At 43.3% G+C, this 13175-nt stretch overlaps 1 protein-coding gene across 1 annotated transcript in view; it reads right to left on the reverse strand.

Annotated features, from left to right (window-relative positions):
• adam19b (ADAM metallopeptidase domain 19b) overlaps positions 1-7951 on the reverse strand; it is a 194753-nt gene extending 186802 nt beyond the window's left edge. The window contains exon 1 of the mRNA XM_073067881.1: positions 7599-7951. Coding sequence (XP_072923982.1) covers positions 7599-7686 — 88 coding nt within the window. The 5' untranslated portion in view covers positions 7687-7951. The remainder of the gene's footprint in view (positions 1-7598) is intronic.
• Positions 7952-13175: the final 5224 nt, after the last annotated feature.

A 13175-nucleotide genomic window follows, 5' to 3' on the forward strand; every position in this document is an offset into this window, starting at 1 on the left:
TCTGATTTAAGTGTTGGGGGAAGGGGTAGGATAAAATAAGCTTCTATTTTCTGGAGAGCAGGGTTAGTTTCTATGTTAATGAACGTAAAAATAGGACCACTTGGTTCTACCTGTGGAAGCTGCTCATCCCAGCAAAAGAAAATAGCACAGGTTTAAAATAGCTCTTAAAAGAACAGAAATACAAGCAAAAAGAACAGTGCGGAAGCATTTTGTTGTTAAAACTGTAAATTATTACTCATCGGACTTGTACGTACAACAGTCATTGCAGACTCCGGACAGGAAGATTTATGAATGTGTCCATTAAATCTTCAATAAGTTCCATTTAGGCAATTGCTTGAATACATTACCACATGCAAGCTGCTGTTCAAGGTTTTTTTGGGGTGTAGGGGGAGGGGGAGAAAGATCTGCCATTGCAGATTTCATACACTATGCTCACCAAGCTCCTTGTAAACAGAACAAGCGGTGTGGCAACATTCACAGGCCTGGGGACTAGGGTGCGGAAAACGGGGCAGTTGCAGAGTACCAGCTAGCAAGGCAAACGCACATTGTGCTGCATTACTCTATGGAGAGTACAGGCCTGCACTCAGCTCCACTGGAACGGACGGACCCTGACCTGCTGGAAGTGTACAACACTGTGCATGTCAGACTCTGTGAGAAAGGGCAACATTACCCTCATCAATAAGCAAAAGGGGGGAGCGGGAAGGAAGTGGAAACCCATTTCACTGCTAACTCCTGCCTAAGCAAAGAGCTGGACCCCTTGCAATTTTCCTACTGCCACAATAGGTCAATGGTGGATGCAATTTCACTGGCTCTCCCCTTAGCTTTTGAACAACTGGACAAGAGCAATACCCTGGTCAGACCGCTGTTTAGTCATCACAGCTCAGCATCTCCTCAGTGCTAATCAACAAGCTTTAATCCTGGCCTCTGTACCTCCCTCTGCAATTGGATCTTCGACTTCCTCACCGGAGACCACGGGCAGTGAAGATCAGACACAACATTTCCTTTTCATTGGCAATCAACACCAGTCCACTTCAATGATGTGTGTCTCGCCTGCTGCCCTACTCTCTCTATACCTGTGACTGCCTGGCTAGGTACAGCTTAAATGGTATCTGTAAATTTGTCAATGACACCACTGTTGTTGGCAGAATTTCAGTTGGTGATGAGGAGGCATACATGAGTGAGTTAGATCAGCTGGTTGAGTGGTGTCACAATGACAGCCTTGCTCTTAATGTCAGTAAGACCAAGAAATTGATTGTGGACTATGGGAGGGGAAAATCAAGGGAACACACATCATTGAGGGATCAGCAGTGGAAAGATGGAGCAGTTTTGTGCTCCTGTGTGTCAATATCTCTGAAGATCTATCCTGCTCCCAACATATTGATGCAATTACAGTATGAAGAATGCACATCAGTGGCTTTATTTCATTAGGAGTTTGAGGAGAATTGGCATGTCACCAAAGATTTTATCAAATTTCTACAGATTCTCTCTGGTTGTTCCAACATCTGTTACGTAGGGGCCACTGCACATAATCGGAAAAGCTGCAGGTTGCAAACTCAGTCAGCTCCACCATGGGCACTAGCTTCCCCACGGGCACTAGCTTCCCCACCATCAGAGAGAAGGTACAAGAGTCTGAAGGCACTCATGTTTTAGGAATAGCTTTTTCCCCTCTGCCGTCAGATTTCTGTAGAGTCTATGAACATTACCTCATTACTTTTGCTGTTGTTTTCTGCACTACCTATATATTTCTTATTATAATTTATAGTCATAGAGTCTTAGAACACTGTTGTACAGAAATAGACCACTCAACCCATCCAGTTTGTGCTGAAACCGTAATCTGCCTAATCCCATTGACCTGCACCCACATCTTTAACCTCCATACCTTCCCATCCATGTACCCAACTTGAATGCCAAGCAACTGAAACTTCTTAACCAACGTCCCATGCAGGATTTTGTCAAAATCCATGTAGATAACATCCAGTGCTTTGCTTTCATCCACTTCCCTGGTAACTTCCTCTAAAAACTCAAAGATTGTTTAGATTCAGCTTAGCATCCACAAAGCCATGTTGACTATCCCTAATCAGTCCATGTCTAACCACATACTTACATCCGGCTCCTTAGAACACTTTCCAATAACTTTCCCCACCAGCCTATAATATCTTGTCTTATTTTTAGAGCCTTTCTTAAACAATGGAACAACATTAGATATCCTCCTAAACCTATCCTCTGACACCTGCTAGAGATTTAAATTTCTCCAATTTCTGCATTAGCCTCCCACAAAGTCCAAGGGAATACTTTGTTAGTCCCTGTGGATTTATCCACCCCAATTTGCATCAAAACAACAAACCCCACCTACTCTGTGATCTATATATGGTCCATGACCTTGCTACTGCATTTCCCCACATCTGTAGACTCTGTGGCAAGACTTCCTCATTCATAGACTCATGTATACCTTTCTTATTCTTCATTTCTACCCATAGACCCTCACTAGACAAGCTCTCCAGTCTGTCTTGACTGAGTACTGCTGTGACATTTTCCCTGGTTAGGAATGCCACCACTCCCCTTTTAATCCCCCCATTCTATCATGTCTAAAAGAACAGAACCCTGGAACATTGAGCTGCCAGTCCTGCCTCTACAGCAACCAAGTCTCACTAATGCCTACAATGTCTAATTCCTCATGCTGATCCATGCCCTAAGCTCATCCAATCTTTCCTAAAATACCCCTCGCATTGAAATATATACAGCTGAGACCATCATCCCACCATGCTCAGCCTTTCGATTCCTGACCCTGAGCATAGGCTTTCTCAGAATCAGAGTCACTGGCATACGTTGTGAAATTTGTTAACTTAGCGGCAGCAGTACAATGAAATACATAATATAGAAAATAAGTAAATCAATTACAGTAAGCATATGTATATTAAATAGTTAAATGAAAGTGCAAAAACAGAAATAATAAAAGTGAGGTTGTGTTCATAGGTTCAATGTCCATTTAGGAATGGCACGGCAGAGGGGAAGAAGCTGTTGCCGAGTTACTGAAGTGTGTGCCTTCGGGCTTCTGTACTTCCTTCCTGATGGTGGCACCGAGAAGAGAGCAGGTGCTGAGTGATGGAGGCGCTTAATAATAAACACTGCCTTTCTGAGGCACCACTCCTTGAAGGTGTCTTGGATACTACAAAGGCTAATACCCAAGATGAGATGACTGATTTTACAGCTTTCTGATGGAGATGACTGATTTTATAACTTTCTGTAGCTTCTTTTGATTCTGAGCAGTAGCTCCTTCCAACCCATACAACTCCGTTATCTGTTTTGAACTCTAGTTCCCATCCCTTTTCACCTCTAATTTAAACCCCCCCCCTTCCCCAATGCAGCACTAGCAAACATTCCCGCTAGGATACTAGTCCTCTCCTCCTCTAGTTCAGGTGCAAACAATCCCTTCTGTACAGGCCCTCCCTGGAAGAGAGCCCAATGATCCAAACATCTGAAGCCCTCCCTCCTTATGTTAAACCGTATGATCTCCCTACTCTGGACTCAGTAGCACCAGTCTGTTTGATGTATTGCACTGTCATGCTGTCGCTAAACAACAGATTTCACAACATATGTCTGTGACATTAAATCTAATTCTGATTCTGTTGAATATGAACTGTAAAATGCTATCCAGGGCCATCCTCAAGCAGGTTAGTCCACTCCAGGACCAGTGCTCCATACAAACCAAAGCTATGCTCTAGCAGGGAGGAAAATCTCTGACAACCCTGTGCTACTCAGGGATACCATTGTCTACGTGCAGGACAGAGAGGTGGATCCTTGCTTGGTCAGCTTGGACGAGGAGGAATCCTTCAGCAGAACATACATGATCGATGTGGCTTCCAAAATGGGTTTTGGAGAGGGTTTTAGAAATTTAATCCAATTGCTCTACACTTATCTGTAATGAAGTCCAAATTAATGGATGTGAAACAGACAACTTCCCCATCAAGATTGGAATGAATTGTTCCCTCTCCCGCCTTGTTTCTGGATTGCATTGATTCCTTTGCCAGATCCATCAAACATAAAAGAGAGGTGACTTTGCTCAGCAGTAGAGCCACAGAAGTACAAATTATGCATGTATAATATTACTGTCTTCAGCTCAAATCCATGGTCAGTCCACAGTTTGATCAGCATCATTGACGAGTTAGAGTTGGCATCAAGGGCCAGGGTCAACCACAGTAAGATCGAGACCATGTTCTTTGGTAACTGGTCTGACTGATCTAATTACCCTTCACCATCAGGTCTGACTACCTGAAGTTGCGGGGGATCTGGTTGCTGAGGTGTGTAACTAGAATTAGCTGGAGCAGACTGGGAAGGTGAACAAAAAATGGATCTGTCAAAATGCTGTTTTCTGTCATTTTCTGTCAATAGCTGGTAAGAACTTGGTCTTTGGGCGTGATATGCTCTCAGAGCACAAGTGTGGCCTCGTGGAAGAATTCTTCAAAGTAAATGCCTTTAACCACAAGCTCATCAGGTTCTGGATACAGAGGATTATTCTGCAGACACCTGAGACAGGGACACTATGGATTCTATGTATTTGTTCCCTAAGCAAAAAGTGCTAAACATCTGGCAGAAAGCATCATCACTAGATCTGACCAACAAGCAGCAAGACCTCACTTTCACCTACAGAGTAAGTAGAGCTTACGATGGCCACTTAACCCACCAACCGACACCCAGGGAAAATGCACAAGGGTAATCAGAATCAGGTTTATTATCACTGGCATGTGATGTGAAATTTGTTAACTTAGCAGCAGCAGTTCAATGCAATACATGATAATACAGAAGAAAAACAAAGTAAAATAATAATAAGTTAATCAATTTCAGTATATGCATACTGAATAGATTAAAAATCATGCAAAAAACAGAAATACTATATATTAATAAAAAGTGAGGTAGTGTCCAAGGGTTCAACATCCATTTAGGAATCAGATGGTGGGGGAAAGCTGTTCCTGAATCGCTGAGTGTGTGCTTTCAGGCTTCTGTATCTCCTACCTGATGGTAACAGTGAGAAAAGGGTGTTCCCTGGGTGCTGAGGTCCTTAATAATGGACACTGCCTTTCTGAGACACCGCTCCCTGAAGATGTCCTGAGTACTTTGTAGGCTAGTGCCCAAAATGGAGATGACTAGATTTACAACCTTCTGCAGCTTCCTTCAGACCTATGCAGCAGCCCCTCCCCCCAATACCAGACAGTGATTCAGCCTGTCAGAATGCTCTCCATGGTACATCTATAGAAGTTTTTGAGTATATTTGTTGACATGCCAAATCTCTTCAAACTCCTAATGAAGTATAGCCACTGTCATGCCTTCTTCATAACTGCATTAATATGTTGGGACCGGGTTAGATCCTCAGAGATCTTAATATTCAGGAACTTGAAACTGCTCACTCTCTCCACTTCTGATCCCTCTATGAGGGACACTGAAACAGGTCAGGAGTGAACCTGGGTTGTGGGACTTATCAGGCAGCAGCTCTTAGCCATATCACCACTGCATGCATGCATGCGACAAGAACTAGTCAGAACTGAAGACCAACTTCAGCTGATCAATTGCAGGTATAATTTGATTCCCACAAAAGTCAATTAATGATCATCGCCGACCAGAACCCATTTCCCCATGATATTGAAAGGCCAATATCTCATTTTCAACACCGTGAGGTTATCATTGAGCCCTATTATTAGTGTGTAAATGCTAAAGACAACAACGCATTGAGGAGCTGGGTATTCTAAGACCAACTGACCCACACAGAACCTCAAGGTAAAAGTTAAGGGTGCAAATGCTTTTCATTGAATTGGATAGATGAAGCTCAATTAGTCTAGAAGCTCATTGCCATCCAGGAGAAACAATCACCCTCATCAAACAATCCTGCCCCAGGATACACTGCCACAACTCATCATGGCTCCTTTAAGTACAATTTCTAAGCCTAAAATGTGAAGTATATGAAGTTATCAAGAAGCATGTTCCTGAATGCTCCTGACGTGGACATGTAACATCATGCCATATTCATAGACCCGAACTTGATATGACACCACTACAGGAGAGCAATCACTATCAAGGGATCAGAAGTGGAAAGGGTGAGCAGTTTCAAGTTCCTTGCTGTCAACATCTCTGAAGATCTATCCTGGGCCCAACATATTGACGCAATTGCAAAGAAGGTACGACAGTGGCTATATTTCATTAGGAGTTTGAGGAGAACTGGTATGTCACCAAAGACACTCACAAATTTCTACAGATCTGCTGTGGAGAGCATTCAAACTGGTTGCATCATCATTTCAAATGGAGGGGCCTCTGCACAGGAGCAGAAAAAGCTGCAGAAAGTTGGAAACTCTCCCAGCTCCATCATGGACACTAGCCTCCCCAGCATCCAGGACAGCTTCAAAAAGGTGGCATTCATCATCAAGGCCATCACCCATGTCCTCTTCTCATTGCCACCATCAAGGAGGTGGCACAGGAGCTTGAAGACACTCACTCAACGTTTCAGGTACAGCTTCTTTCCCTCTGCCATCAGATTTCTGAATTGACAATGAACCCAAGAACACCACCTCTGTGTTAACTTCCCACTCTTTGCACTAAGTATAGACTCTGTGGCAACAAATTTGATAACATTTGCCGGTAATATTAAACCGATTTTGATTCACCACATGGTGAGGAGTTTAAAAAGTCTCCCTCTCTCCCCCTCCCCCTCTCTCAGCTGAGTAGAGCAGTAGGTCCTGCTCCCACGGGACACCGACGCTGGGTCCGGTGTAGCAGCCTCTCAAACACTTAAGAAATATGAGTGGTCTGTAAAAGCATCTAATGGTTTGATGTCACAGTCAATGTGGAGTCGTGCGTTATGATTATATTGTATTTCTAATATATATTTGTATGAAGAAACTATACTGTATTTGAAAAAAAAATGTTTCTCTTAAGATGATGTAGAAGTCGTGTGAAAAACAATTTATCAGTAATAAATCAGGAGTTCCCAACGCAAGCCATCTTCCCCTTGGCCCTCCCAAGAAAATTAAATTTGTTTCCCCCCCCCTAATTATTTGCAGCAAAATTCTATATGTTCAAGCTAATTCATATTTCATTAAAACGATTGGCTTAATTTGTACAGATTGTTAAATTCTGCACATTCTTTTAGACTGCCGCTACTTCAGTGTGAAGTCATAATAGCATATTAATAAACATACACACCCAAAGAAGGAGATACTTTACACTTATAAAATGTCCATCACAAAAACACACAACAGCTTCCCAACTTTATTTGTGGAATATGTTCCCAATATTATGTCTCTCTTTTCCCTACACAGGATAAGTTTGTACAATTGTCAGACCCCTCCCCCTCAATTTTCCCAATCCCTGTGACTAATTGTTTCAATGCACTCTTTTCCCAAAGGAAAACTTCAATTACCGAATCAATACCAAGCACAGAACGAAACGAGGGAAAGGACGCAAAAACTGAAAGCTGAATTATTTTCTCTTCGTTTTACTCCCCAACTCGGATTTAAAACAACTTTCCTTCTTTCTCTCAAACATGCCTGCACTGTGAGCCAAGCTCTTCAGTTGTCTGCCAACATCCATATAGAGTAAGAGACACGCCTCACCTTTGCCCGCTTTATCTGTGGAACAAGCCAGAACCAAGCAGCAGAGTAAGTGGGCGAGGTGAGCTACCCGTCCCAGCCTCCGAGCCATTAGCCCTCCGAGGTCCGCGGGTGACCGTCGACTTTCCCCCCAGCTTCCAGAATCCGCTTTGCTCACTTCTTGTCAGACCGTGGAACAGTTAAGTCTCCACCGCATCAAGCTATTAACGAGCCCGCTGGATCCACTCACATTATGTGTGTGGGAAAGAAGTCTCTGGCCATTAAGTTAACAACAGAGGTCTCGGCTAAATATACATCATTCATCGCAAAGCAATCGGCCGAAAAATCATCCTCCTGCCCTGCCCTCAGCCTTGTCAGCTTGTGACAGATTTTTTCTCTTGCTTCAGGCCTATTTACATATATCGGGTCTAGACCACGCCTTATCGGCTTCTCTACCCCGCCTCTCCCTCCTATGAACGAGGTCGGTATCTTGCTCGGTCTCCACTCGTTCGAACATAACCCCATTGTGCTCCGTTTATAATTTGCTGCATGTGATTCGCAGCTCACTTTATTTTAGAGCAGTTTGTATTCATGGTTTTGCTCTTACTTTGACATCATAAGACATAGGAGCATAATTAGGCCTTTCGGCCCATCGAGTCTGCTCTTGCATCCATCATAGCTGAATTATTATCTTTCTCAATACCAGTCTCCTGCTTCTCCCCATACCTGTGATGCCCTTACTAAACAAGAACGTATCAAGCTTTGCTTGAAGTAAACTCAAATACTTAGCCTCCACAAACATCTGTGGCAATGAATTCTACAGATTCACCACCCTTGGCTAAAGAAATTCCTCTTCATCTCTGTTCTAAAGGGACGACCTTGAATCCTGAATCTGTGGCCTCTTTTCCTAGACTCTCCCATTATTGGAAACATCCTCTCTATGTCTACTCTATCTAGTCATTTACTTGGATTTTTCCTAACCCTTTCAATATTCGATAGGTTTCAATAAGATACCCCCCCCCCCCGATTCTTCTAAACTCTAGTGAGTACAGGCCCATAGCCATCAAATGCTTCTCATGCATTAACCCTTTCAGTCCCAGGATCATTTTCATGAGCCTCCTGTGGACCCACTCCAATGCCAACACATTCTTTCTTTGATAAGAGACCCAAGGCTGCTCACAATACTCCAAATACACACTGCCTAATGTGATATAAAGCCTCTGCATTACATCTATGCTTTTATATTCTACTCCTCTCAATGTGAATGCTCACATTGCATTTGCCTTCCTTACTACCAACCTGCAAGTTAACCTTTAGGGAATCCTCCACTAGGACTTAAGAAAGCTAATGGCATGTTGGCGCTCATAACAAGGGGAGTTGAGAATAGGAGCTAAGAGGTCCTTCTGCAGTTGTACGGGGCCCTGGTGAGACCACACCTGGAGTATTGTGTGCAGTTTTGGTCTCCAAATTTGAGGAAGGACATTCTTGCTATTGAGGGAGTTCAGCGTAGGTTCATGAGGTTAATTCCCGGAATGGCCGGACTGTCATATGTTGAAAGATTGGAACGACTGGGTTTGTATACACCGGAATTTAGAAGGATGAGAGGGGATTTGATTGAAACATATAAGATTATTAAGTGATTGGACACGCTAGAGGCAGGAAACATGTTCCCGATGTTGGGGGAGTCCAGAACCAGAGGCCACAGATTAAGAAGAAGGGGTAGGCCATTTAAAATGGAGTTGAGGAAAAACTTTTTCACCCAGAGAATTGTGGATCTGTGGAATGCTCTGCCTCAGAAGGCAGTGGAGGCCAATTCTCTGGATGCTTTCAAGATAGAGCTCTTAAAGAGAGTGGAGTCAAGGGATAAGGGGAGAAGGCAGGAATGGGGTACTGATTGTGAATGGTAGTGCTGGCTCAAAGGGCCAAATGGCCTACTCCTGCACCTATTGTCTATTGACTCCCAAGTCTCTTTGCACCTCCAATTTCTGTGTTTGCTACCCGTTTAGGAAATAGTCTACACCTTTATTACTTCCACCAAAGTGCATGAGCATAAACTTCCCTGTACTGCATTCCATCTGCCACTTCTTTGCCCATGCTGTCCAAGCCCCTTCTGCAGACTCCCTTCTTCCTCAACACTGCCTGGCCCTCCACCTATCTTTGTATCCATGTCCATATCCCTTTTATGGTTCCATATCCTTTTCCTCAAACCATAAGACTGTGCTTTCAGTTTTTGCTCCAGAGGACAGAATGTTTCCCATGGAGAGTTCAAGGTGTTGGTGGGGGCGGGGAGGGGGGGGGAAGGGTAGGGTCCTTGGAACATTGGAGGCAATTCAAAGGAGATATACCAAGCTAACTACTGGAATGAAAGGGGTGTCCTTTCAAGAGAGGCTATTCAGAATCAGAATCAGGTTTATTATCACATCACCAGCATGTGTCCTGAAATGTGTTTATTTAGCAGCAGCAGTTCAATACAATACATAATATAGAAGAAGGAAAGAAATAATACGAGATAAATAAGTAAATCAATTACAATATACATATATTGAATAGATTAAAAAATTATGCAAAAAACAGAAATTATATATATTTAACAAGTGAGATAGTGTTCATAGGTTCAATGTCCATTTAGGAATCGGATGGCAGAGGGGAAGAAGCTGTTCCTGAATCACTGAGTGTGTGCCTTCAGGTTTCTGTACCTCCTGTCTGATGGTAACAGTGAGAAAAGGACATGTCCTGGGTGCTGGAGGTCCTTAATAACGTATGCTGCCTTTCTGAGCCACCGCTCCTTGAAGATGTCCTGGGTACACTGTAAGCTAGTACCCAAGATGGAGCTGACTAAATTTATAACCTTCTGCAGCTTCTTTTGGTCCTGTACATTAGCCATCCCCCTCCCCCCCCCCCCCCACCAGACAGTGATGCAGCCTGTCAGAAGGCTCTCCACAGTATATCTCGAGAAGTTTTTGAGTGTATTTGTTGACGTATGAAGTATAATGAAGTATAGCCTTCTTTATAACTGCACTGATATGTTGGGACCAGGTTAGGTCCTCAGAGATTTTGCACCCAGGAACTTGAAACTGCTCACTCTTTCCATTTCTGATCTCTCTATGTGGATTGGCATGTGTTTCTTCATCTTAACCTTCCTGATGTCCACAATCAGCTCTTTCATTTTACTGACATTGAGTGCAAGACTGTTGCTGTGACACCACTCCACTAGTTGGCATATCTCACTTCTGTACACCCTCTCGTCTCCATATGAAATTCTACCAATTATGGTTGTATCATCAGCAAATTTATAGATGGTATTTGAGCTATGCTTAGCCACACAGTCATGGATATAGACAGAGTAGAGCAGTGGGCTAAGCACACACCCCTGAGGTGCGCCAGTGTTGATTGTCAGCGAGGAGGATATGTTATCACCAATCCACACAGATTTTGGTCTTCCCATTAGAAAGTCAAGGATCCAATTGCAGAGGGAGGTACAGAGGCCCAGGTTCTGTAACTTCTCAATCAGGATTGTGGGAATGGTGTTAAATGCTGAGCTATAGTTGATTAACAGCATCCTAACATAGGTGTTTGTGTTGTCCAGGTGGTCTAAAGCCGTGTGGAGAGCCATTGAGATTGTGTCTGCTGTTGACCTATTGTGGCAATAGGCAAATTGCAATGGGTCCAGGTCCTTGCTAAGGCAGGAGTTCAGTCTAGTCATAACCAACCGCTCAAAGCATTTCATCACTGTCGATGTGAGTGCTACCGGGCGATAGTCATTAAGGCAGCTCTCATTATTCTTCTTAGGCACTGGTATAATTGCTGCCTTTTTGAAGAAAGTGGGAACTTCCGCCTGTAGCAATGACAGGTTGAAAATATCCTTGAACGCTCCCGCCAGTTGGTTGGCACAGGTTTTCAGAGCCTTACCAGGTACTCCATCGGACTTTCTGCCTTGCGAGGGTTCACTCTCCTTAAAGACAGCCTAACATCGGCCTCTGAGACAGAGATCACAGGGTCATCAGGTGCAGCAGGGATCTTCACAGCTATAGTTGTGTTCTCCGTTTCAAAGTGGGCAAAGGAAGCATTGAGTTCATCTGGTAGTGAAGCATCACTGCCATTCATGCATTTGGGTTTCACTTTGTAGGAAGTAATCTCTTGCAAACCTTGCCAAAGTTGTCATACATTCGATGTCGCCTCCAACCTTGTCGAAATTGTCTCTTCACCTTTGAAATAGCCCTCCATAAATCATACCTGGCGTTTTGGTATAGACCTGCGTCGCCAGACTTGATCTAGCCTTCAGCAGACGATGTACCTCCTGGTTCAACTACAGTTTCTGGTTTGGAAACATACAGCAAATCTTTGTAGGCGCTGACTCACCCACACAGGTTTTAATGAAGTTGGTAACAACTGCAGCATACTCATCCAGGTTCAAAGATGAATCCCTGAATACAGTCCAGTCCACCAATTCAAAGCAGTCCTGTAGGCACTCCTGTGCTTCCCTTGTCCATACCTTCTTGGTCCTCACTACAGTTTGGGTATGTATTCCTATAGTTTATAGGAAGGAAGGTTGGCCTTATTCATCAATGTAAGATTTTAAAGGAGTTTGATAGAGGAGAAGTTAAAATGTTTCCACTAGTGGGAGAATCACAAAAAAAAGGCAGCTGCAAAATAAGAAGACAGTCATTTAAAATGAAGGTGCACAGAAACTTCTGCTTTCAGAGGCTAGTAAATCCTTGGCATTCCTTGCCCCAGAGGGTCATTTAAGATGGAGATAGATAAATATCTGAAAGATAGAGAAATTAAGAATTACGGGGAACTGGCACAGAGGAAAACTTGAGAGCAACATCAGTGATGATTATATTGAATGGTAGGGTAGGTTTTGAGGGCCAAAGTGGCTGTCTACCATTCCCATTTTCTGATATTCTTGTATTATATTTGTGTCAGGAAATATCAAACTATCCAAAGTTTTCCAGGAATTAAACTTTAATTGTCACCTGTAATCCTGGGCAGACAGCCTTCGGGATAGATGAAAGGTCTCAACCTAAAATATGAGCTCTCCATTTCCTTCCATCTAGGCTGCATGACCCGCTGAGTTCCTCCAGCTCTGGTGTTGCTCTACATTCCAAAATCTACACACATTTGACTCCATCTAAAATAGTTCAACAGGATTTGTTTTCCTGTCTATTTCGGCAGGCATAGACAGTATAAACAGGAGGAAACTTTTAACCATGACAGAATTATCTAAACTTTGAAGACATTTGTTTAAGTAAGAATTAGGAAGATTGGAGGGGATCTAAGGAAGATTTTTTTTTTCACTCAGAGGATGCCTGGAGGCATGTATCTCAAAACATTTAATAAGTATTTATATGAGCACCTGAATCTCCAATGCATAGCCAATTACAGACCAAGTGAATTTAAATCAGACTAGTATAAATAGGGGCTTGGTGGTCAGAACATAGAACATAGAATAGTACAGCACAGTACAGGCCCTTCAACCCACAATGTTGTGCTGACCCTTAAACCCTGCCTCCCATATAACACCCAACTTAAATTCCTCCATATACCTGTCAAGTAGTCTCTTAAATTTCACTAGTGTGTCTGCCTCCACCACTGACTCAG

Source organism: Hemitrygon akajei, chromosome 15 (genome assembly GCF_048418815.1).
Source record: "Hemitrygon akajei chromosome 15, sHemAka1.3, whole genome shotgun sequence".
Classification (NCBI taxonomy): domain Eukaryota; kingdom Metazoa; phylum Chordata; class Chondrichthyes; order Myliobatiformes; family Dasyatidae; genus Hemitrygon; species Hemitrygon akajei.